The sequence below is a fragment of the Panthera tigris genome, chromosome A1, assembly GCF_018350195.1.
Source record: "Panthera tigris isolate Pti1 chromosome A1, P.tigris_Pti1_mat1.1, whole genome shotgun sequence".
In the NCBI taxonomy this organism is placed as follows: domain Eukaryota; kingdom Metazoa; phylum Chordata; class Mammalia; order Carnivora; family Felidae; genus Panthera; species Panthera tigris.
The window spans coordinates 7,071,081-7,096,321 of record NC_056660.1 but is presented as its reverse complement, the minus strand read 5'-3'; the positions used below and the strand labels follow the sequence as shown (position 1 = coordinate 7,096,321).

At 42.5% G+C, this 25,241-nt stretch overlaps 1 protein-coding gene across 6 annotated transcripts in view; it reads left to right on the top strand.

Annotated features, from left to right (window-relative positions):
* Positions 1–24,797, top strand: part of LNX2 (ligand of numb-protein X 2) — an 80,826-nt gene extending 56,029 nt beyond the window's left edge. For 5 of the 6 annotated variants that reach the window (XM_042988455.1, XM_042988270.1, XM_042988388.1 and 2 more), the window contains 7 exons: positions 560–759; positions 6,064–6,432; positions 10,262–10,402; positions 13,753–13,930; positions 16,979–17,210; positions 20,667–20,825; positions 22,642–24,797. In XM_042988455.1, the coding sequence (XP_042844389.1) occupies positions 560–759; positions 6,064–6,432; positions 10,262–10,402; positions 13,753–13,930; positions 16,979–17,210; positions 20,667–20,825; positions 22,642–22,777 (1,415 nt within the window). In that variant the 3' untranslated portion in view covers positions 22,778–24,797. The remainder of the gene's footprint in view (positions 1–559; positions 760–6,063; positions 6,433–10,261; positions 10,403–13,752; positions 13,931–16,978; positions 17,211–20,666; positions 20,826–22,641) is intronic. The other variant, XM_042988585.1, reaches the window with a different exon arrangement.
* Positions 24,798–25,241: the final 444 nt, after the last annotated feature.

The window sequence follows — 25,241 nt, the reverse complement described above, 5'->3', positions numbered from 1 at the left end:
GCGTATCTTGATGGTTGGCCCTATGCCTTTACGTCTAAATATGATTTTCTCTAAGGAAAATTCTAAATTTTGCTACTAATTCAAATTTTCCCTACCATGGTTATAACACATTTTTCATCTCCTAATGCTCAATTCAAGACCCTCCTGTTCTTAGAGGTTGATGTAATTGTTTGTTGTTTGTTTTTTTTTTAATGTACTGCCTTGCATTGTTTATAGTTGTTTCATGGTTCAAACTTTCTCTGATCAATTAGGACAAGACGACATTGTCTGTATATTTCTTTATCAGATCACTGTGTCATCCCTAGTAATCTGATTCATAGCAGTTATTTATTGATTATTTACTGATCACCTTTCCAAGAGAAAGTGTTTTGATCCTCTTAACGTGTAGACGTTTTCTGTCATTCTTTTTCTTATCCAGTAATACTGCCTCGCCATTAATCATCTATTAACATAAGGTGATCACTTATGATAGATGATAACTTACTTACCTGAAGATAATCAAAATATAAAACGTTTTTCTTTCCATCTATTTTTCTCTTTCTCGTTTTTAACCTGGCAGCTTTACAACAACCACTTAGTTTACCGGAAGGCGAAATTACCACGATTGAAATTCACCGATCTCATCCTTATATTCAGTTAGGAATGAGCATTGTGGGTGGCAATGAAACCCCACTGATTAACATTGTTATCCAGGAAGTCTACCGGGACGGGATAATCGCCAGAGACGGGAGACTCCTTGCTGGAGACCAGATTCTTCAGGTATCAATTTTAATTATTTTGTGAACTTGCATCGCTTCGCTCTTATTCATAAATTTCAAGCTTAGAAAACTGACACTGTGGAACCTGAAATCTACAAAGGTAAGCTTCACTGCTCTTATATGTACAACAGATCGGAATTTATCTGTAATTTTTCCTATTTCCCCGCACGCGTGGAACGTATTTTTTTTTTTCTCCCTACCTTAAATTCGATCCCGCGGGTGACTCTGTGCCTGTCCTCTGTGGGCCAGCTGGGTTCTTCCTGGCTCGGACTCCATGCTTGGCTATCTCAGGGCCACCCTCACTGCTGAAATTCTCTTGTCCCATTGGCTTTATCCCTAGTCCATTATACCGTCCATCAGTTACCTTCCTTGTCTGATTTATCCTTCTCTACGCTGATTACTGTGATCTAGAAAAGACAGACCGTGCAGCACTAGCTGCTTAGAATTTATACTGTGGACTCAAGATAGAATTCAGAGAGGGCGGTCTCTTGTTGGCTCCCAAATGCGCTCTCCTCGGCAAACAGCCTGACTCCACACTAGGCCTCGATGCTCGCTTCTCCGCTCTTCTCTTTGAAGAGAAACAGCTACTCCCGCAGAAGATCTGGCTTGGGACGAGACGTTCTTGTAGTAGAGGGTTTGTTGACACTGAGGGTGTGGAGATGGTCAGAATCCTACTGCACAGGACTGGAGTTTCTGTGAACATTGGCCTGGATATATGACCCATACAAGTGTCCATGATACTTGAAGCTAAAAGAATGGATATATAGGAGAGAGAAGAAGTAGTCATGAATGAGAAAAGGTGCCTCTTGGGAACCCAAGCTCAAGGACTTTTGCCTCCTCAGTGTCACCGTTCAGTCCTTCACCGTGGTCTGTGGGTCTCCACCCCTCACTTCCATTTTCCCTGCCACCTCTCCGGTCTGTCCCCTCAGTGCTTCTCATCTACTCTAGTGGAATCAACACCCCGGCCTCCCCACTGCCTGCTCTGAAATCTGGCACGACCCCAGACCTCTTTTTACTTTAAGCGCTGACATTTCCTTGCTTTTCTCTTCACCGCTTAACACATAATCAATCACAGAACATTATTTCAGTGTACTGTCTTTCTCTGGTGACTGCAGCCACCTTGATTGTACACATAGTACAGATCTGTGGATATGTACCCATAATGCCGTGCATGTAATAAGGGCCCACGAGGGGCGCCTGGGTGGCTCAGTCGGTTTTGCGTCCGGCTTCAGCTCGGGTCATGATCTCACAGTTTGTGAGTTCGAGCCCCGCTTCGGGCTCTGTGCTGACAGCTCAGATCCTGGAGCCTGTTTCAGATTCTGTGTCTCCCTCTCTCTCTGCTCCTCCCCTGCTCATGCTCTCTCTCTCTTTCTCAAAAATGAATAAGCATTAAAAAAAAATATATATATATATAAGAAATAAAATAAAAAATAAAAAAATAAGTGCCCAGGAAATGCTTGCTGAATCAATAAAAGTGTGGATTTAGATATAATATCCTAGCAGGAATAGCTGTCTGCTTTATTAAAGCAAAACTTAGAAAGGCTAGGATTTTTAGCTCTTGGAAAGAAACGTCCAGATGGGGAAAAAAACAAAATGGGCTCCCAGAGCAGCGAGGATTGCCCTTTCCTGGGGGTTCCTGGCTTCGGTTTCCACTCCCGTCTGGATGCTGCGTCTTACAATATATCATTGACACTTTACCAGTCGGGCCCCACACCCCTCCTTCTTTGCCGTTCGCCTGGCTGACACAGACTGAAGTTCTCGCGTTTTGTTTTTTACCAAATCCTAAGAGGGAATAGGAGAATACAGGAAGCATAACTAATCCAGCTTATGTAAAATCCATTTTCTGATCCTGCCATAGCCAGCTACTTACTGTCTTACTGTATTTGCTGTCATTTTATGATGTCAGTGCTCTGGTGGCATGAGGTTGGCACAGCTCTGTGGACACCTTACCTGCCTTCCTTCCTTCCCAGCTCCTGGTCCGCTGTTCCACGGAGGAAATCTTGTGGCCGGTTCCCCAGGTGCATCGCCCCTGGCATTCTGATACCTTGGCGGTCAAGACCAGGAGAGCCAGACTGCCCTTTCCTGCAGCTTACATAGTGTTCTTTCTTTTTCCCCTCTTCTGGCCTTTCTAGCTATAATTAAGTGTACATTTATTTTTGTATGTTGTTCTTTGCTGCCAGCAATGTGCCAGTATTAACCTTTTTATACATTTCTCATTCTTTCTCTATATCTTAAAGGTAAAGACAAATGCTTTGTTCGTATTTGCATTTCTTGGAATGTAATTGAGGTTAAATAGCTTTCAGGTTTTGCTCGCTAATATATTTCATCTGTAGGCTTTTTACCGTTCTGCTCTGGAGATTCGTTTAATAACACAACTGAGTCTGTATACCTCAAGTAACAAATCTAATTCTCTGAAATTATTGGCTGTAATTTGGGGGATTAACTCAAGACTGTAAATCCGCATTGTAGAAATTCCAGTGCGTTATTGTTGTTTATGGAGGCATACGTACTAACAACTCTAATAATGGCAATCTTAAATCCAGTTTAGTGATTTCAAGTTTAGTTTAGTTTCAAGTTTAGTTAAATCCAGTTTAGTGATTTCAAACGTAGTGATACACGTATGTAAGCGATGAAGCACGGGAATCTTCCCCTAAAACCAAGAGCACACTGTATGCGCTGTATGTTAGCCAATTTGACAATAAATTATATTAGAAAGAAAGAAAGAAAGAAAGAAAGAAAGAAAGAAAGAAAGAAAGAAAGAAGGAAGAAACGAAAAGTATGAGCAAATAACCTGATTAGTGAATTCACAAAGAGTCTCTTCTGTTGTGGGCCCTGACTTCTCATTGGCCTTTAACTGGCTTGTCAGACTCACTGAGTAAAACCACACCACCTGCCCAGATATGGAGAAGTATTTATGATCGTTCAAAAGTGAACACTTGGAAAGAAGGCTACTTGGTATTTTTTTTACTACCTGGTCGTCTTACACTTTGTACAAGCTGCATAAATAGTAGAGTATGAGCCGATTTGAAAATACCTTAGAATCGATACAATGGTCTGTTTCCAGACCAAAGAGCTAGCTGGACTACGCTTTTAGTTCCGCAAACCATATGCAGTGACAGTGTGTGGCTTTGGTTTTCCAGCACACGCGTGCACACACGCACACACACACACACACACGCACACATTATTCTCTTAAATAGCTTCTTTGAAAAGGAGAACCATATACCCTTAAGGCCATTTGCTGTGCAGAATTTTGAGCAGTTTGGAGAAAAAATACTGTTATAAATGATCTCAATATCACTATTAAAAATAATACATATTTTAGAACGTTATTAAGAGTAGGTGTTTTCAGTATGATCTGAATTGTCAGCAATTTATTCACTTCTGGTTTTGAAGAAAAATGATTATAGTCATGTGTTGACCACATTGTTACAAACTACATTTGACTAGCAAATCCACTTCAGGCTGGCTTTTTAGAAGCTGCCTTGAAGTTCTGTTCTTGACCCTCTATTATTCAACCTTTTAATCAAGGCTTTGCATGGCTACCAAATGCACAAATGTTGCAAACTTGGGAGAATAGCAAGTCTGTGTGACATGTATGATCTTTGATGCCTGCATTTTAAAAGGTATCAGTAGGCCCAAATCAACAAAATTCAAGTTACTAGTGCTCAAAACTATAAACCCTAGGTGGATAGGAGCGGGGAGGGCCTTTTGTGACATAGATTCACGTGGAAAAGATTGAAGGGTTTGGGTGATCACAAACACCTAACCCGGAGCCTGCCACATGACCGAGGCTCATAGGTGTTGATTTCCCCCTCGTGGTTGTTTCAGACAGATGAAGAGAGGAATTCTGATTGTGATAAGTGTCAAGAATGGTGCCAACCCCTTCTTCTGACAATATTCTGGCGAATAATTGAAGCTGAGTATATTTTCTCTGTAAGGCTACATGTCCAATGATTCACTATCCTCATTTCAAGATTAAAGTTTAATAAATGTTCTGTGAGTACTGAGTTATGCTTGTTGTATTAGATGTTAAGCTAAGCTTAACTTGCGGGCTAAGCTAAAGACTTAGAGTAAAACTATAATTGACCTGCTCTTCCTTAAAATAGAGATCACTGGGGCCCCTGGGTGGTTCAGTCAGTTGAGCGTCCAACTCCAGCTCAGGTCATGATCTCACAGCTCGTGAGTTCGAGCCCTGCGTCGGGCTCTGTGCTGACAGCTCGGAACCTGGAGCCTGCTTCGGATTCTGTGTCTCCCTCTCTCTCTGCCCCTCCCCTGCTCATGCTCTGTCTCTCTCTGTCTCTAAATAAACATTAGGGAAAAAAATTTTTTAAAAAGAGGGGGCGGGGGACGCCTGGGTGGTTCAGTCAGTTGAGCTTCCGACTTTGGCTCAGGTCATGGTCTCGCGATCCGTGAGTTCGAGCCCCGCGTCGGGCTCTGTGCTGACGGCTCAGAGCCTGGAGCCTGCTTCCAGTTCTGTGTCTCCCTCTCTCTCTGCCCTCCCACACTAATGCTCTGTCTCTCTCAAAAATAAATAAAAAGCTTTTAAAAAAATAAAACAAGATAGAAATCACTGATCTGGAATAGGATTGTGACCCTGGAATGTGTCACTTTCCTTAAAATAACGCTCGGTTTCGTTTTTGTAGCTTACGTGTGTTTCATTTGGAAAAGCAAATTCAATCCAGTAAAACTTCAATTTCTGTCCCATTAGAGCTAGTATTATTTCATTAGCACTTGCCTTATGCTGCTGCTGTCCGCACATTGCCCTCCTGATCTCTGAAGTGTGAAGGAGATAGTGAACACATCTCACGGGAGAGGAAACACACTCACAGAAGTTCTGTAATTTCCCTGGTGACATTCTGCTTGTACATGGCAGGACCAAGGACTCTAATTCAAGACTGTCATTGAAGCCCGTGTTCCCAACTACTCTTCTCTACTTGGTGCTAGTCATTGTAAGTTAAGTTTAGGAACCGTGTATATTTTTTTAATGTTTATGTATTTTTGAGAGAGGGGGAGACAGAGAATCCCAAGCAGGCTCCAGGCTGTCAGCACAGAGCCCGACGAGGGGCTGGAACTCACACACCGTGAGATCGTGACCTGAGCCAATCAAGAGTCGGACGCTTACCTGACTGAGCCACCCACACGCCCCAGGAACTGTATTTTAAAACATCTTGGGGGTGCCTTTCTTTGTGAACAGTGACTGTATATCACTTTCGCAATGTTAGTTTCTTTGGGAAGCAGTATGTGAACATTCCTACAAGTTGAGAAAAGATCGTCACGCTTTGGTCCCAATTCTTTCTTCCAGGTCAACAACTGTAACATCAGCAATGTATCCCACAACTATGCCAGAGCCGTCCTCTCCCAGCCCTGCAGCACCCTGCAACTCACCGTGCTGCGGGAGAGGCGCTTCGGGAACCGAACACACGGCCACTCTGACGGTAGCTCTCCGCGGGAAGAGGTCTTCCCCGTGGTCCTTCACAAACGGGACTCTGGTGAGCAGCTCGGCATTAAACTCGTGCGAAGGACGGATGAGCCAGGCGTGTTTATTCTCGACCTGTTGGAGGGGGGGCTGGCTGCACAGGACGGAAGGCTGAGCAGCAGCGACCGAGTGCTTGCCATCAACGGACATGACCTGAAGCACGGGACCCCCGAGCTTGCCGCCCAGATCATTCAGGTACACGCCGGACGGTCATCCCGGTTGTTGGGCCCTGATTACCTTATGTCAGTGTTTGTTTTCATAGCATGAGAATCCAGGGGATATTTGATGCTTCATGGGGAAATCAAGCACGGCTCCCTAAATCCTTCAAAATGCAAAACGCACACTAGTTGAACTTCCTTACCGATAGAGTCCTTTCTAGAAAACTATATCCCTGCGAACACGTAGCTGGCTCTTTATAGAGTGAAGGCTCTACAGCTTCACATGGGTTTCTCATTTGCTCCCTGGGCTCCCCCCAGTCCCAGACACAACAGATGAAGCTGTGCACATTTAACAGGTGAGAAAAGTAAAGCTGGAAGGAGCTGTGATTCCAAGTGTGACTTACACGCTCTCCGCACTCCCCCTCTGTGCTTCAGGCTCCATACAAATGGGGGGGATAATACTTTTTTTTATTAAGAGTAACTCTAATCCAGGGGCGTCGGGGTGGCTCAGTCAGTTAAGCATCCGATTTTGGCGCAGGTCGTAATCTCAGGGTTCGTGGGTTTGAGCCCCACGTCGGGCTCTGTGCTGACAGCTCGGAGCCTGGAGCCTGCTTCAGATCCTGTGTCCCCCTCTCTCTCAGCCCCTCCTCGCCTCCCTCCCCGCCGCCTCAAAAATAAATAAACATTAAAAAACAAAAAGAATAACTCATCTCTATAGTGCCCTTTTTTTAAAGGAATTCAAAGCATTTCAAACACATCATCACTTGTGTTCTCACAGTATCTCTGTGAAGTAAGTAAAGATAGTTATTATTAGAGAAAAAACACATTTTCAATAAGAGCATTAAGACCTATAAAGTAGAAAGTCATCCAGAGCAGATCTTCCGGTTCTACAAGCTGCCATAGCATCTGACGATGTGGGTCTCCCCTGCAGTGATAAGGGTGACACAAAAATGTGTTGTTGTTGTTGATTTTTTTTAAGTGAGCACCAGAAAACCCTCTTACATACGGGAAGCCAAGCATTAATATGATCGGGCATCAGGAATTAAAGCGGGTTGATAGTCACTGAGAAATGCGTACAGTACACAGAAGCAAGTGACAATGACAATTTAAGCTCCTGTGTAAGAACACCCAAGTTTCAATCCCATGTAATTTACTCCTTTTCACAAATGTTTGGTTCAGTGTCACGTCAAGAACACACACGCACAGGAACCAAAATACTGCAGTAGGAGGGAGATTTGGGAATGGGTCTTCCGTCACAGACTTGAAGTTTAAAAAAAATTGGATCCCTTAAAATGTCATCCAATCAGAGGCAGCAGTGGTACCTTCCCCTGTGGGTGCCATCCAGCTGGTGCACTGGTGAGCACGAGTTGTCCGGGGGGGCAGGGGAGGGACTGCTGGCAGGGAGAGGGGAGAAGAAGAAGGTGGTTCACACACTCATGGGGCTTGTTAAAGGAAACAGGAGAATCGCGTGGGCTTTTATGAAGTGAGAAGTCAGGTCCACAAGATGGAAGGAGCTGGGACGACTGTATATTTCCGGCAAATGTCCTAATGCCTAAGTAGGTGGGCCTCACGAAATTTCTAACCAAAACGTGCGAAAAATAGGTGCACGGGTAGAAAAGACATTTGAAATTTTTCCTGGTGACATATGATATCTGGAGTTTTATAATCCACATAGATAGTTGTGTCGTATTTTGCACCATAATTCTCCTCAAACCGTAGAAAACTGAAGTTGCTCAAGTTGTTTCTTTATGAAAAAACTAATAAATCTTACTGTTTTCGATTATGAGACTAGCATGTGCTCCATGTCTAAGAAGGAGACTAATGAAGACAAAATACGGAAAATAAAGAAGGAAGTTAAAATCACATTCAATCTGAAGACCCGTAGATAGCAACATTAATATTTTAGAGAAGATCATTCCAAACATTTTTATGTATGCGTCCACGGATCAATAGGGACATTTTACATAGATACTTAACCTATGTGCTCATCTTGCAAATTCTGAGTTTGCCACCCTTGATGTCCACAGTAGGTTGTAGACTTCTTACCCTGAAAATAGACTCATCATCACATAACTGGGTAGTAGGCATGTCCTACTAAAACGTATTTAATCATTCCCATTGAAAGACTTTGACTTTTCTTGTTTTCAAGTTTAAGAGATTTTGCTAAACTTCCCCAATACATATTCCTAGCCACAAGGCATGCCACTTATTTGTGAATTATAGGTATTGTCGTTTTGCGATCCTGCATTTTTAAAAATCTTGACTTCAACAGAATTCTTTTGCTGTGTTTGAAACCCTGAGGTATTAGGTGTGCAGTCTATTTAAAAGTAGCCTAAACCTAAATGTTGGTCCATCGTTTAAAGCCTGTATGTCCACTTCCATCACACGCCCAGAGTTGTCTTTCAAGCAATCAAGAAAGATCAAGGATTTGTTTCTGTTAGTGGGTTTGCGTTTTCAAGTAAAGGTGAAATACCGATTGTGTTCGGTGGTTGCAAGTGTTACACAGTAAAGAAAACAATTCTGTACGTTGAAATGAAATCACAAAGGGGCTTTTCACTCGTCACACCTGAAGTGTCAGAATCTTAAATATCAGGATTCTAAACATTCTACTTTGGCATTTATCCTGTAGATCCAGCCCCCAGACTCTGGCCCCCTGTGAAGTGTTGTTCTTTCGGTTCTTTTGAAGAACTCCTCTGAAACTATTTAGTTTACTGAGATGCTTGAATAAGCAAATGATTTGTAGTAGGGCCTTAAAATTGGTTATCACTCATTTTCCCAATTTAATAACTGAAAATGGAGTGACTTGTTAACATTGCTGACTATAATGATGGGGCAGGGCCCTGCTTTCCACTGCAGCCCCTTGAAAGCAGGCTGTCAGATTTCCCCAAGGGAATAATAGTGAACTTGGGAACTTGTGGTCATGACCAAGAATCAGCATCACATAGCTCAGGCCTGTACGTTTAAAAGCAAAGATAAAAATAGCTTTAACAAATATAATAGATGTGAATCTGTGTTTGAAATACGCATATATAAATATAAATAATGGACCTCTAAATTCAAGGTGATAGTCATGAACCTCTAAAGTAATTGAATGTAACATTTAAATGTATGTGTGTGTGTATGTGTGTGACATATATATCTGTGTGACCTATATGTGTGACACAGTATACGATGTATATAAATACTATAAATACTATGAATAATACAGTATCCAGTGTATGTAAATACTAATCTTGTTTTACGGGACCTTTGTTACTCTTTTCAGAACTGTTTGAGCTGATGTCCTATTTTTCACTCAAATCTGTGGCAAGCAGAGACAAAGCTGTGCAAAGTTCCATTGGTTATTACTCTCAAAGTAGCCACCCTGGAATTTATTTCAAAAGTCACCTGCCTTCTGATTCAGTTTTGAATCAGCTCTTCCTTTTCTTTTCTTTTCTTTTCTTTTTTCTTTTCTTTTCTTTTCTTTTCTTTTCTTTTCTTTTCTTTTCTTTTCTTTTCTTTTGTTTCCTTTGCGCTCTCCCTCTCAATGCCAAGGCCAATCTTGAAGGGGTTACCCTTCAAGAAATCATGGGGAGATCAGAACATGGGCAGCTTGCCTGCTTTGCCTTGCTTATTTCCTTGGTATTTCCAGGGTCGGGGAGGGCCTGCCCAAGAGGTCTGCATGTAGGCATTTTAACTGCAGAAGGCTTAAAATACTGGTTCCTGAGATGAATTCCCTTCCTCCCCACCAGCAGGTGCCTGCAGTCACCACTCAGGCGAGGCTCCGGCACAGTGATGATGAGTGTATTGAAAATTACACTGCCTTCAATTTTTTAAATGAGAAGCATCATTAATGACTGGTGGTTGTGTATGTGTGTTTTCTCCAGGCTAGTGGAGAGAGGGTGGATTTAACAATTGCTAGACCAGGGAAATCCCAGCCTGGTAATCCTGTCCGAGACGCAGGAGCTCAGAGTAGCAGCCAGCATCACGCACAGCCGCTGTACCACAACAGACCCAGCTCACATAAGGTGAGGCGTTGTGTTTGTGTGTTTTCATTCACCTCCCCTCAGAGGATCATGGTTGCCATCTGGTAAGCTCTAAATGAGGGCTGTTATTCTGTTGGGAACGGCGAATACAGATGTTTGGGATGTGAAGTGTGTGTTTGGCTACCTTGAGAGTCACTCTGTAGTCTCAGTTCCTCAGCCAGTAGGGATGGTTTCTTAGTAAGAAGGTCCTTCTGCCAGGTGACTGATGAGAAGTGTTTGATCTTCTAGAAAAACCTGTATTTGTTTGCTCCTGCTTGAAAGTGGGATCCGTCTTGGGTTGCTCATTTAAATGTAACAGTCGGTTATGTGATGAAAAAGCATAATGAAGACAATGATTGACAAGTCTATACTTAGCCATTGGGCAGGTTGTCTACAACAGAACTGGGTCTGTGAATATTAAACGTAAATCGTACATTCTGATAGCCACGTGCATAGTACATTTCTTTTTGTGTTATAGCTTACAGGAATACTTCCCTAAATCATTTTAAATTCCCATATGTTGAGCTTTTTGCTTCTTCTTTAATATTTCACTGGGTTTATAACACTCCTAGGTCATTTATCTGTGCTGAAGAATTTGGAGACTGTCCCACCTTAGTTGTAGGCATAAAACAGTGGTACTTTACCGCATTCTCAGTTTTATTTACCTCGTTTGATCTTTCATTTGAACCCAACTTCCAGTAGGCCAGGATTTTTAAAACAATGATGTTTTGCAACTGTGCGAAATAGCATATAGGAAACTTCCTATAGTTTTTAAGCAGACCAATAAATAAGTTTTTATTGAGTGAAGCAGTTTAATTTTACTTAAGGCGAGTGACCTTGGAAGCTCAGAGTTAGCTTAAAGTGGCTCCTTAATGGAAGTACGACTTGAGAGAGTACCTCTGGAATGTCACAGGCGCCCCAAGAAAGCATCGCTTAAAGGCACGAGTATTTTTGGCCCATCAGGTTTATCTGGTTCTCTGAGCTGAAGTACAGACTTGTCCCTGGTCTTTGGTTCAGTTAATACCTATAAGAAATTACAACCACAGACTTGTTCTCATTTCTGAACAGAAAATGAAATGTGTGCAGGAAACCTATAGCTTTGCTCTCACAATGATGGCTATGAAAAGGAGTTACTGTTTCAAATAGGAATTTGAAAAGGAAGTGTTCATATAGCCGATCCTTGCTTTACAAATTATATATATATATATTTTTTTTTCCTCTTAACTCTACTAATTCTTATTCTTTAATTTTATGTGGCTGTGTTTTTCATAGTAATGCTGAATTAATTCTTATTCTAGGTCCTCTACAAACCTGATTGGTGGGAACAACCACATGAAATACCTCTTAAGCATTAATTTAACAATTTACTACTAATGCACAGCATTTGTGATGTCAAATCCTGATTTAGAAAAATAAAGGTGTCCTAGGGACACAGACGGAAATTCACCAGAACAACCTGTTCAGAGAATAATTGTTGTGAAAAATTAAAGTGCACACGAGTCTACATAGCTGCTTGAATAAACATTCATGTGGTGCCAAGCCCTTCGAAGTTTCATGAAGCATACCAATATAATCTGGGAAGTTTGCCTAAAATGCATGCATCTCAGCCACAAAGAGGAATAAAACAACCACCTTTAATTGATTAAATATCTGACGGCCGGAACTTCTCACATAAATACACTCAAGGCTGACTTTATCTGGGTTGTCTTCCTAATAAACTGGCTCTTGCCCAGGTTTGAAGATGCTGACATAGATTTCATATGGTAGGATACCGCCATGAGGCATTTACAGGTTTCCCACAAGGTCAAAATTTTCTAGGAACGCTCGGCTGTTACTTCAAGTAGTTCCCTTAATAAAATTTCAAGGGGCGCATGGGTGGCTCAGTTGGTTGAGCGTCCAACTTCGGCTCAGGTCATGATCTCGCGACTCGTGGGTTCGAGCCCTGCATCGGGCTCTGTGCCGACAGCTCGGAACCTGGAGCCTGCTTCGGATTCTGTGCCTCCCTCTCTGCCCCTCCCCTGCTCATGCTGTCTCTCTCAACAGTGAATAAAGATTTAAAAAAAAAAAAAATTTGAAATTTCAAGAGTGGATTCCAGGACCAGAGAAGAACAGATGGACCCGGAACCCAGGGCTTGATTAACAAATATGCACCTGTCAGCTCTACAGAAACGTTACAGTTCTATAAATATAATTCATACCGTTCTCTCATTGATATTGTTAGTCATGTTAACACTTATCTTATTATTACAATTTCTCCTATAGTTGATAAGTGTTAGGAATCTTTTGAAACATTAGTTTCCATTATTACACTTGATAGTATAGTACCCTTGTAGCGTGGGTGCATATAATCAATATACATGTGCTTGCATCAGTTCAAATCCCGGTGTGGCCACCTACAGCTGTATAATTTGGGGCAAGTTACCTGACCTCTCTAAGGTTGTTCCCTCATCTGTAAAATGGGGCCAACAATAGTATTCATGTTCAAGATCATTGTGAAGATTAAAATAAAATAATGCGTGTAACGCCATTAGCTTTACCCACAGTAAATCTTCAATAGGTGTTGGTTACTATTGCTATTTTAATATTAATGTTCCATACGTACACCTTGTTTTTGATTGAGTTCTAATTCAAAAGAAAAGTCATGTTTTAAATTCTCCCTTTCTTCTAGGAGTGACTCACTCATAAGTAGCAGTAATAAATGTCAGTAAAAATTGCTTTTTCCTGAGAACACAGTTTGCTGGGAATTTATTTCTCTTTATTAACTTTTTCAAAAAATTCAGTTATTTCATATCCTTTTAGCTTTTCATGAAGGTTTTGAACATCAATTTGCACCTGCTTCCTGATTGAGCATTTTCATAATCCTATGAGTAAGAATCAGAAGATAGGTCTGTGGCTTATTTCTGGCAATTAATGAAGCCCACACTTTACTTTTGTACTACTCTACTTTTCCTTCAAAGAATACAGGAGAGAGATGGAAATAAAATTCATTGGCTTGTCTTCAGAATCTTAAAACTCCAACGCATTATTTACTTTTATGGAATTGATCATATCTTGGAGGCCAAGATAATTATACAAATGATGTGTTTATTTTACTTTGACTTCCGTATGTCACAGTCCTGAGTGTTTTCTGTCCCATAAATAGTCGGATGAAAATACAGCAGTCCAAAGTTTGACCTTGTGATCCCCAGTGTTCACTGTAGTGTTTATACCATGAAGAACTGTGTGTTACTTCTATAGCAGGTGATTTTAAAAAAGACTTTATAATTGCCACAGTATTTTTTCCTTTAGTTTACGCTGTCTTTTCTTCAGCTATATATTATTTTATTATCCAGTAAATTTTTCTCGTGTTTTAGGATCTTGCCCAGTGTGTTACATGCCAAGAAAAACACATCACTGTAAAGAAGGAACCCCACGAGTCCCTTGGGATGACAGTAGCTGGAGGCAGAGGAAGTAAGAGTGGCGAACTGCCCATCTTTGTGACCAGTGTGCCACCTCATGGCTGCCTTGCACGTGATGGCCGAATCAAGAGAGGTGAGAGAGGGTCTGAACAGTTACACTACATCTTCTCCCTGAATTCAACACGTGTTTTAAAAAATAACACATATCTATGATATTTTCCATTAAACATGACTTCTTTGAATCCTTTAAAATGTCCCTTCCATATAAAGCCTCTCTTATTATAAGGTTAGAAAATGCCTAATGTGAAGGAAATTTGCTGAAGTTTGATGACGTTTCCATTATTTTCCAACAGTTAACTCAGTTGGATTATTTTATGTTGGAAAAGACCCTCTGAAAGATTGAACACTTCTCACATGATGGCAGATTGGATCCTCTGAAGGACTGTCTCACTAAAATAACAAATATTGTTTATGTAGTAAAATACCCATGTGGGAGGGGTCTCACAGAAGAGGTGAAGTGGGAGACATTCTTAATAAAAAGACATAGTTTTAGGGATTAATTCATTTATAATTTCACACTCCGTACCCCACCTTTCATCAGTACCATATAATTTATAGAGGTAGGGATGGTGGTGGTAAGAATAGCATTCTTCATACACTTGGTTTGTTCATTTGGGAAAGTGAGTCTTAATAGCTATTTTTCCAAGAATGAAGTTGGATCCCTACCTCACACCATACATGAAAATTAACTTATAGTGGATCTAAAACCTAAAAGTAAGAACTAAGACTTTTTAGAAGAAGACACAAGCATGAATCTTCTTGACCTTGGATTAAGTAATGGATTAGTCAGTGGTTTTCTCAGATAGGACACCAAAACACAAGCAACATAATAAAAATAGATAAACTGGGGGGCGCCCGGTGGCTCAATCGGTTAAACATCCAACTTCGGCTCAGGTCATGACCTCGTGGTTCGTGAATTCAAGCCCCGTGTCAGGCTCTGTGCTGACAGTTCAGAGCCTGGAGCCTGCTTCGGATTCTGTGTCTCCCTCTCTCTCTGGCCCTCCCCCACTCACAGTCTATCTGTCTGTCTCTGAAAAATAAATAAACATAAAAAAAATTTTTGTAAATCCCCCCCCAAAAATAGATAACTGGATTTCATCAAAATTACAAATTTTTATGCTGCCAAGGATGCCGCCAAGAAAGCAAAAAGATAGTGAAGGTGAAATGCACAGGATGGAAGAATATATTTGCAAATCATGTATGTGACCACAGACTCCTGTCTGGAGGACATAAAGAACTTTTACAATTCAATAATAAAAAAGACACAAAACCCCGTTTTTAAATGAGCAAAGGATCTGAATAGACATTTCTCCAAAGAAGATACACAAACAGCCATAAATCCAATGAAAGGATACTCCATGTCAGTTGACGTTAGGAAAATGCACATCAAAACCACTCCCTACCCAGTAGGATGAATAGAATAAAAAAGACAGTAACAAATATTGGCAAAGATGTGGAGAAATTGAAACTCTCAGACGTTGCCAGTGGGAATGTTTTGGAAAACAGTTTAGCAGCTCCTCAAAGTTAAAAACAGGGGTACCTCCTGACCCAGCAGTTCCATTCCTGGAGAGATGAAAACATACGTTCCCCCACAGAAATTTGTACATAAAGGTTCATGGCAGGATTTTTCATAATGGTCAAAAAGTAGAAACACCCAAGTGAACACCAGCTGATGGATGGATCAACAGAATGTGGTACATCCATGCAATGGATGTTATTTGGCCATAAAAAGGAATGTAGTATTGACACAAGCTCCTATATGGATGAACCTTGAAAACGTTATGCTAAGTGAAAGAAGCCAGTCACAAAAGACTACGTGTGGTTGCATTTATAGGAAATTTCCAGAACAGGCAAATCTATAGAGACACAAAATAGATTAGTGGTTGCTCAGAACTGGAGAGGGAAATGATTGCTCATGAATACAGGGTTCTCAGGGGAGGGGTCCAAAAATAATGTGTGCTGGTTACACAACAATGTGATTATGCTAAGAACCATAAAATTGCGTACTTGAAAATGAGTGAAATGAGTGGTATGTGAATTACACGTTAATAAGGCTGCTATTGTTTTTTAAAAAATGTTATTTGCCCAATTATGGAATTTGAGGTAATTTTATTTCCTTCTGTTTATTTCATGTTTTCTAAGTTTTCTACAGTAAGAATGTTTGCTTCAATAATCTGAAAAATAAATGATGAATTGGGAGAGGAGGATTTTCCATAGGCTTTCTTGGTACCTACAAAACTAATCTTTTCCTTCCTAACCTTTTTATGTAATCCTCATTACCCTTTTTTTATTATATTATGGCAAGGCAACAGACACTTTTTTTTTTATTCCTCAAGCAAGAGAAGATGTTCAAATCACAAGTTTCGTTTCTTTGTGTAGGCCCAAAGATATCTTCTCTTTACGTATTCTGATATGAGCACACTAAACAAACGTTGTAGGGCTATCTTTATGTATAAAACAGTGTAACTGTAAAATAGAATATATTAAAAATTCATTTCTTTAAAAAAAAATTTTTTTTTTAACATTTATTTTTGAGACAGAGAGAGACAGAGCATGAACCGGGGAGGGTCAGAGAGAGAGGGAGACACAGAATCTAAAACAGGCTGCAGGCTCTGAGCTGTCAGCACAGAGCCCGACGCGGGGCTCGAACTCACGGACCACAAGATCATGACCTGAGCCGAAGTCAGCCGCTCAACCGACGGAGCCTCCCAGGCGCCCCTAAAAATTCATTTCTAAGAGCAAAGGATCAAATAATTTTCTAATAGAAAAGAACTATAGAAGTCACTAAAGCTCAAAGAAGAGAAATAAATGTGCCCAGGGCCTGTACCTGGCAAAACTAAGTCTAATGATTTGGACCTCCAGTTGAATCACAGTGCCTCGAGCCACACCTTTTCCTACATATTATGACACTATCTTAAAGTTTTGCATTGTTCTGGAATGTTCTCCATAATTGGATTTTTCTTCAGGATCATAAAAATTACAGAGAAGTAAGAAAATGGTCTTTTACCTCATGTGAGTTATTGGAACCACCCTTTGTTGATTAATTTACAAATAACAGGATGTACAGGAAGATAGTCACTCACTGGCTTGTCTCATTTTTCTTGTTTCTTCATTTGAACAGGCGATATATTGCTGAATATCAACGGCATTGATCTGACCAATCTAAGTCACAGTGAGGCTGTGGCCATGCTGAAAGCCAGTGCCGCGTCCTCTGCTGTTGTCCTGAAAGCGCTTGAGGTCCAGGTTGTTGAGGAGGCAACCCAGACCACGGAAGAGCAGCTGAGCACCTTCAGCGAGAATGAGTATGACGCCAATTGGTCCCCGTCATGGGTCATGTGGCTTGGGCTTCCAAGGTACTGACCGCTTTTGACCCTTACGGAGTAATCATACTTACAGCCACTGTCAGTGTGTAACACCATAAATTCACTCATCCAGGGAACGAAAAGGTTTTAGTCCGATTTGCAATAGCAAATCAAGTTACAACAGAAAATGGTAATTTTTCTCAGGTTATTGTATTCTAAAAGGTAAATTTAATAATAAGAACTAGGCTAAAAAGACTTAATGTATCTATTTATAAAAATAATAGGTGCATCTGGGAGGCTCAGTTGGTTATGGGTCTGACTCTTGGTTTCAGCTCAGGTCATGATCTCATGGTTCGTGAGTTTGAGCCGTGCCTTGGGCTCTGTGCTGACAACTCAGAGCCTGGAGCCTGCTTGGGATTCTGTGTATTCCCTCTCTCTCTGCCCCTCCCCCTTGTCCTCTGTCTCTTTCTTTCTCAAAAATAAATAAACATAAATACATACATACATACATACATACATACATATAAAGATGAATAGGGGCACCTGGGTGGCTCAGTTGGCTGAGTGTCTGACTCTTGATGTCAGCCCAGGTCATGATCTCGTGCTTCATGGGATCAAGCCCCATGTCAGGCTGTGCACGGACAGCATGGAGCCTGCTTGGGATTCTCTCTCTCCCTCTCTCTGCCTCTCCCCTGCTCATGCACACGCTCTCCCTCTTTCTCTTTCTTCCTCTCAAAGTAAATAAAAATTTTTTAAAAAAATGAATAAAGCCATCTGTCCATTCCTACTAAGGTTCGTAAGTGGACCAGCCATGAGATTTGGATGTTCAGCCTCTTGCTTTAGAAAAGCAGTCATTTCCCACCATGCATTCTGATACATGCTTAGACTTCGTGTGCATTTTTCACCAGAAAAACCAGGTCAAAGTGTGGGGCCTTTCCCTATTCCAGAAGCTTTTCTGAAATCCCTCTCTTAATCCTTTTAGCTCCCTAAAAAGGCCAGGTGTAAAACTCCGTTTTTGCTGGACGTGAGAGTCTTTAAGCCACACTGTTGGGGTTCAAGAGTAGGCGTGCCTCGCCACCTCAGTGAAGAGTTCGCTGCTTCCTGATTGTCGCCATCAGGGCATGCTGCAGGGGGTCCATGTCTGGTCACGAAAGCATTTGCAGCCCCCTGATGCTCGTTTAATTGGGTACTGAGATAGGGAGAATGCGTATTACTGTCTTTGTTCCCAGATCACTTTAGATTCCTAATATATAGAAGAATCCTAAAACTGAACTGTGATGACATATTTGGACTCTGAGCCAAGTATGAAAATGACTGCTTTTTTACAACAAAAATAAACAATAAGAACGCCAGTTTCTGAGCCATCTAGCACCGTGTGGATTTAATTTTTAATAACTAGCATTTGTATAGTGCTGTATGATTTATTTAAAAAAACGTACTTTCACGTGACACCAGAAAGCACAAGGATGGTTGAAATTCATCGGTAACCTAACTTCCCGACTTGTCCTCTTGGTTGAAAAAGACTAAAAAGGCCTACAACCAATAGAATTCACGTCTCAGGGGCCTGTAGGGGTCAGTTGGAATGGTTGCCGAAGACACGCTGTCTAAATTGTGAGGTTTCAGCTCGTTTATCTTGCTAAATACTCAGCCCTGTCACTTTGGACCTAGCAAGTCGGGAAGGCCCCTTCACGCACCAGTGGGTGAGCAGGTGTCTTCTCCTGCTGTGCGGTGGCCGAGCTGGTCCACACCACTGCGGGTGGACAGGTGGAGACCCGCACTGCGCCGGAGAGCCACTCGTACTGCCCTGGTGCTCCTCTCCGTTTTCCTTACCTGCTTCCCCGGCCTAGTTCTGGGGTCCGCACTTCCCCCCTTGTGTTCCGAGCATCTTCCGGGGTACCACGAAGAGTAATGAAAATTTCAGGTGAAAAATACACAGCACGATAAAGTCTGTTTTGGGGTCTACCTGTATCAAAAGAGTTATCTGTCAGGAGGAGGTCACTATTCTGCAGAGTCTTGGGGGGTCTCTGTTGTGCGCAAACCTGTACTCCCAAGCACGTGGCAGAAGGGCCACTACTCTGGGTGCGGGCGGCCCCTTTAAGCGCTCTGCTTCTGACAAGGGAGGCTCCCCCACTGCAATGTGCTAGGAGTGCCCCGGACATCTGCACACCAGACAGAAGGATTTGTTTTGTGTTGTTGTCATCATTTTTTTGCGGGAGATTCGGAATAATGAAAGTGACCTACGTTCCCCTTAGGCTACCAGGCCAATGCATGGGGACCCTGCTGTATCTTAGAAGCCTTTTTAAAAGCCCTTTCTTATTGGTGAGCTAAGAAACTAGACCAGATTAAAAGTTCTTGCATTTCATATATCACATGCAGAATTGGCTTTATTAAGAACTGTTTTTAATAGATTAAAAACAGGAAGCCTTGCCTTAGAGGACTTTATATTCAATTTTATCTAAAAAGGAAAGATACTTTTTTTTTGTTTAATTTTTTTTTTAACGTTCATTTATTTCTGAGAGGGAGCGAGAGACAGAGTGTGAGCGGGGGAGGGACAGAGAGCGAGAGGGAGACACAGAATCCGAAGCAGGCCCCAGGTTCTGAGCCCGATGCGGGAGTCAAACTCAAACCGGGAGATCGTGACCTGAGCTGAAGTCAGACGCTTTACCGACTGAGCTGCCCAGGCGCCCCAAGATATTTGTTTCTTAAAGAGAGATTTTTTTTCTGTGTCATTTAGGTGGAGTTTTTTTCTACTTTTACGTTTTTATTCACTGCTTGTTCCCAGATCCATAGAACTCTGAAGTGCCCTACCCTCCAGACAGACGGTCTGGAGCATCTCAGGGTCCCTGGTTTAAAAAAAAAAAAAAAAAAAGGTGGGGGCTGGCGGGAGATGTTTTTTGTTGTTTTTTTTTTCCCCTATTTTGAGTTCCCTATTTTTTCAGAGCCTCCCTTAAAATGCATCTTAAGTGAAGGAGGAAAGAACAACAAATAACTCTTCACATACATTAAAAAGAACGTTTTCTGTCTTTTTGGGGAACTCACACAATGCTCACTTCTTTCATTTGAGTGCCGAGATCAGGGGTACCAGACCGCTTCTGTACCACTTTTTTCTAGACACAGATTGTGTGGGTACAAATGGATGTCAGCACCGAGGACGTTGTTGACAGTGCAGTGAGCAAATGCAGGCACAGAACCATTTTACACAAATGTCTACGGTGCCACTTGTAACCAGGTGTGTTTGTGCGTGCGTGCCTGCGTGCCTGTGTGTGTGGGCAGGTCTGGTATCTTCACCTGGGAAAAGAAGACCGAGAAAAGTGGGAGAAACTCCAGTCCACCTAGGACTCGCTAGAAAACGGGTTGTCGGCATCACGTATCCGGAAGGAAACAAAGCAGCCCGTCTTACTCCCAGGCAGTGACAGCATAACATGCCGTGGAGTTAGTTGCAGCAGAGGTGAGCAGGGCATAAAAGCCTCCACGTTAATTTTTTCCTGATCTTTCTGTTTATTACAGCGCCCTTCACAGCTGCCATGACATAGTTTTACGAAGAAGCTACTTGGGAAGCTGGGGCTTTAGTATCGTTGGTGGCTATGAAGAGAACCACACCAACCAGCCTTTCTTCATTAAAACCATTGTCTTGGGAACCCCTGCTTATTATGATGGAAGATTAAAGTGAGTCTTCATTATGTCCGATCATGTGATTCAGCTTTACTGAGATGGGCGCCATCGTGACCAGGGGTCAACTCCCAACCCAGCCCGTGGGCTGTTGTCGTAAATAAAGCTTTAGCGGGACGTGGCTGCGTTCGCGGGTTCGCGCGTCCTCCGTGGTTGCCCCTGAGCCACGGCGGCGGCGATGAGTCACTGGGACAGAGACCGTGTGGTTCGCAAAGACTAAGATATTTGTTTACTAACTGGCCCTTTACGGCAACCGTTGGCCAGACCAGATCTAGACTGAAGCGTCGCTTTACCGTCTTGCCTCCGATAGCTCTGTGATGCGAATCTAATGACAGGAGCCAAACCTGAGTCATCTGATGAGACACACTGTGGTAGGACAGCTAGCAATGAACAGTCATTCCACACATTGCCCCTTAGGTCCAGTCCTGTCATTAGATGACTCTGTTTTTCTCCACAGCACTTATGTCCACCTAACATTATATTTATGCAAGCTCCGTGAGGGGGGGTGGGAGGGACTCGGTTGCCTCTATCGTTATATTCCTGGCCGCGACAACAGTGCCTCGTGTATACAGTAGGGTCTCGGTAAATATTTGACAAATGAATGTATGATAGCTTACCGTGTGCCAGGCACAGTGCTGAGTGCTTGCGATGGTATTATGGAACCTTCTGAACAGCCCCGGGAGGTCAGTGTTGTTGTTGCTATTTCCGTTTGATACACGAGATAACTTAAGCGCTGGAAGGAGAAAGAAACTTGCCCACAGTCAAGCAGCTGGAAGCGGTTGACTGCGGTTCGCGCCCAGGACCGTGTCTCCAGGGCCTTGGCTGGGAACCCTCTGGAAGTCCTCAGCCGGCCTCGCGCAGCCTCTTTCCTTTTTCAAAGCTCAGGTGCTGGGAGAAGAAGGAGGGGTTACGTCAAGAGATCCTACGGACTGAGAGGAGACGGGTAACGAAGCTCGTCGTGCTTAGTTTTTGAGGGGAGGGTGGGCTCTTAAAAAGTAAGTGGTGACATACTAGACAGGGTGTGCACACATGGCTCACAGAGAGAAAGTGCCATTCACGTGATCTGGCGAAAAGTTGTCAGGATCAGGATGCTCTTGATCAGGCTTGTGTTGACAGAGATGGGGGGAACATCCGTATTTTAGGCGGAAGGAGGAGGGGCAACGTGAATTGACCATCCTCTTCGCTAGGTGACTCCACCAGTCTGGGTCTCAGAAGTTTACTTTCCACCTGCTACTGAGGTAGCTAACAATAAGCTGGCCTGTTGGTGCTACAGACTAAAGAGGGAAAATCATAAAGGATACAGAGGCCTTCGGATTTGTCGTCCATTTGTGATGACCCTGTCAGAGGACAGTAAGCATCGGCAGCTGGCGGCAGCTGAAAGAAAAGGAGGTGTCCGTCTTACTCTCGACGCGATTGAACCCTGGGACGTATGCACTCTAAGAATGAGGAAAGAGGACAGTTAAAATAATAAGCCATCCCCTCGGGTGCATTAGTTAGTATTTCTTAACGGGGCAGCACGTTTATTCTCCGAATTACATTTTGCTTAAGCTTAGGCGAAAATTACTCTGCTCGCCCTCAAAGCCACCCAGCGGCTACGGGAGCGGTGGGCGTACAAGTGTCCTTGATTGGCAGGGGCAGGCCAATCTAGGCTGAAAAACGGCCCCGGGTGTTTTGCAAGGTAGATCACATGCGCTCACCGTTGACAGCGAATGGCTACGCGAAGCTGTGAATTTCACGCTTAAGAAATCTCAGGCTAACGTTTTCTGATCCCATGAAAATAGTTAACGGTCCGCTTCTGTTTCTCTTTGCCCAGATGTGGAGATATGATCGTGGCGGTCAACGGCCTGTCGACTGTGGGCATGAGCCATTCTGCGCTAGTTCCCATGTTGAAGGAGCAGAGGAACAAAGTCACTCTGACAGTTATCTGCTGGCCTGGCAGCCTGGTGTAGGTTCCGAAATCGGTTTCGAGTCAGGCCCCTTCCTTGTCTGGGCTTTGCTCACTAGCCCTTGTAACAAGTTCCTGTGCTTAGAACTCAGACCCTCCGTCGTCAGAATGTGACCTAACATGACCGATGAAGTCTTCCCAAACTGTGACCCGGCCAGCTGCATCGGAGGACTGGTGGTAGTTCCTTGGGTCCACGAGCCCCAAGACTGGGATCAGGGAAGCCAGTGGCAGTAGCATTTGCTGCACTGTCGCCACGGTGCCACGAACGGATCCCTGGGGATGGTACCCCTCCCCCATTTTTTTCCCTTCGGTGCCAACATTTCAAAACTTCCTACCGTTTATAAAGTGATTTTTCTGACGTATGTTACTTCTACTTTAATCTCCTAGTACTCATAGATGATGAAGACAGAAGTCTGACGCTACTAAAGAGCTTTCTCCAAAATAATGTACCAATAGTTAGAATGCTAGATAATAAAAGATCACGTTTTCCAGGGACACAGGAGGTTGGGAGGTTAATTACAGTTCCGTGCTGGAGACGGTAAAAGCAGCACTTACTTAAAGAAGTGCAAAGGCATTCGAGATTCATCTCCAAAGGAACGGTTTGTTACGCAGGAAAATTTTGGAGCGTGTTTTGCTAAAACTCATTTTCTAGCCTTTGTATTGTCCTTGTCAGCAGTCTTGACTGGACATGCTTTCTGTGATTGATGCAGTTAAAGTAGATAAAGATAAAACCGTATTGCTATTCAATACGCATTCACATATATCACAACTCAGTGTAGAAGGTACCCTAGCTTTATTTCATTCTGAGACGAGCCTTGAGTGTTTTAGAAACCCTTATTTTTTTCCCCCCATTATTTCTCGTGAACTTAACCATTTCAAGAAAAAGCCTGAAAAGTCCTGGATTTTTATCGAAAATAGTAGGTTTTAGATGCTTATTATCTTTCAGTCCGTCCTTGATCACTAGGCTATCTCTTGTTTTTCCTAAATGTTTCTGAAAACTACGACCAGCCCGTTTTGTTCGTCCTTCACTCCACGTGGTTGTCCTTTGGAAGAACCCATAGAGAAGCGAGTAAGATAAGAAATATCTTTACCTTGCTAATATTATGCATACTTGAAAAAAGTTTCACTTAGGAACCTAGTTCAGAATCTGAGCTCATTTACAAGTGACCTCCGTAATAAATGGTATTGTTTATCAGAGAATGTATTTCGAAAATACTACAGTATATTATGAGCATGACCACTTGATCTTCAAGCTAGCAGTTGCATTGCTAGGGCTTTATTGTGGCTGTAGCATGTCCCTGGTTATTCCTGGTAGCTTTTTAGTGATTTTTTTAAGCCGATCTCTTTTGGATAAATAAGAAAAGGCAACAATAATTGCTACCGATTTGTTCAACCCCTTAGCTACACTGTGTATGGTCAACATATAACCAAGATACAGTGGAATGCTCCATACAGTATATTACTGTTATGTGATGATTGGCTTTTGAAGCAATTTGGTATTGACGTGCTTTGATACTCTAATCGACATGGAACAGGTCTGTTTGTTGGGTTTGTTTTTCCTGCTCCCCAGATAGAATTTTATATCCTACTTGGCTATTTTTTTAAACATTTTGTAAGAATGCATCATTGCTTGGGGAGCGACCATCCATCAACAAATATCCTAATGGCTACTTTGTTATACATAAAATACTTACCTTGAACCTGGGGGGTATGATGAGTATTTTGGAAGAAGGCACTTTTTTTCAACGTTATTTTTATCACGGAAATCTCGGCCTCGGCTGAAGCCAATTTGGTTTGATTACAAAACACGATGGCTTTTGGTCAGAATGACATTTGGTGATGGAAACTTGTTCGTAATTTATTGTTACTGTTGAGATATTTGAATTTTCTCATTTTAAGCGTAAATAGTTCAAATATTTTGATTTGTTCTGTGCCTTCGGTTTAAATTATTTCAGGATTTCTCAAACGTGTTTAAATAATGGTGTGATAATCATCCAGGATGGAAATAAAAGTCATCCTTTCCATGACAGTGACATCGTCTCTTTTCTGGAGCAGCAGATAGTGACTCCGTATGGCGTCCTTGTATGTGTTCATGGCACCCCTGTTGCCGTCACCGCGCCCCGAGCTCCGAACCTCAGAGTTACGAGTCCACCTTCTGATTCTTACTCCTGTAGGCACAACACGTTGATTGATCCCTGCTGATCGTTGGACATTTTGCCCACACGGTATCTCCAGATCTGTGTTGCCCAGTACGTGCGGCTACTGAATCCCTGAACAGCGACTGGGCCACGTATCAAAATGATAATACCTTGGATACACAGGCTGATAGAAAATACAGTATTTTTTTTAACTTTTATTGTTGGTGGGTTGCCTGCCCATCTTTTTCTATGCATTTTTTCCGGTCTTATTGAGAAAGAACATACATCTCTGTGTACGTTGAAGGCATACGGCATGATGGTTTGGGTTTA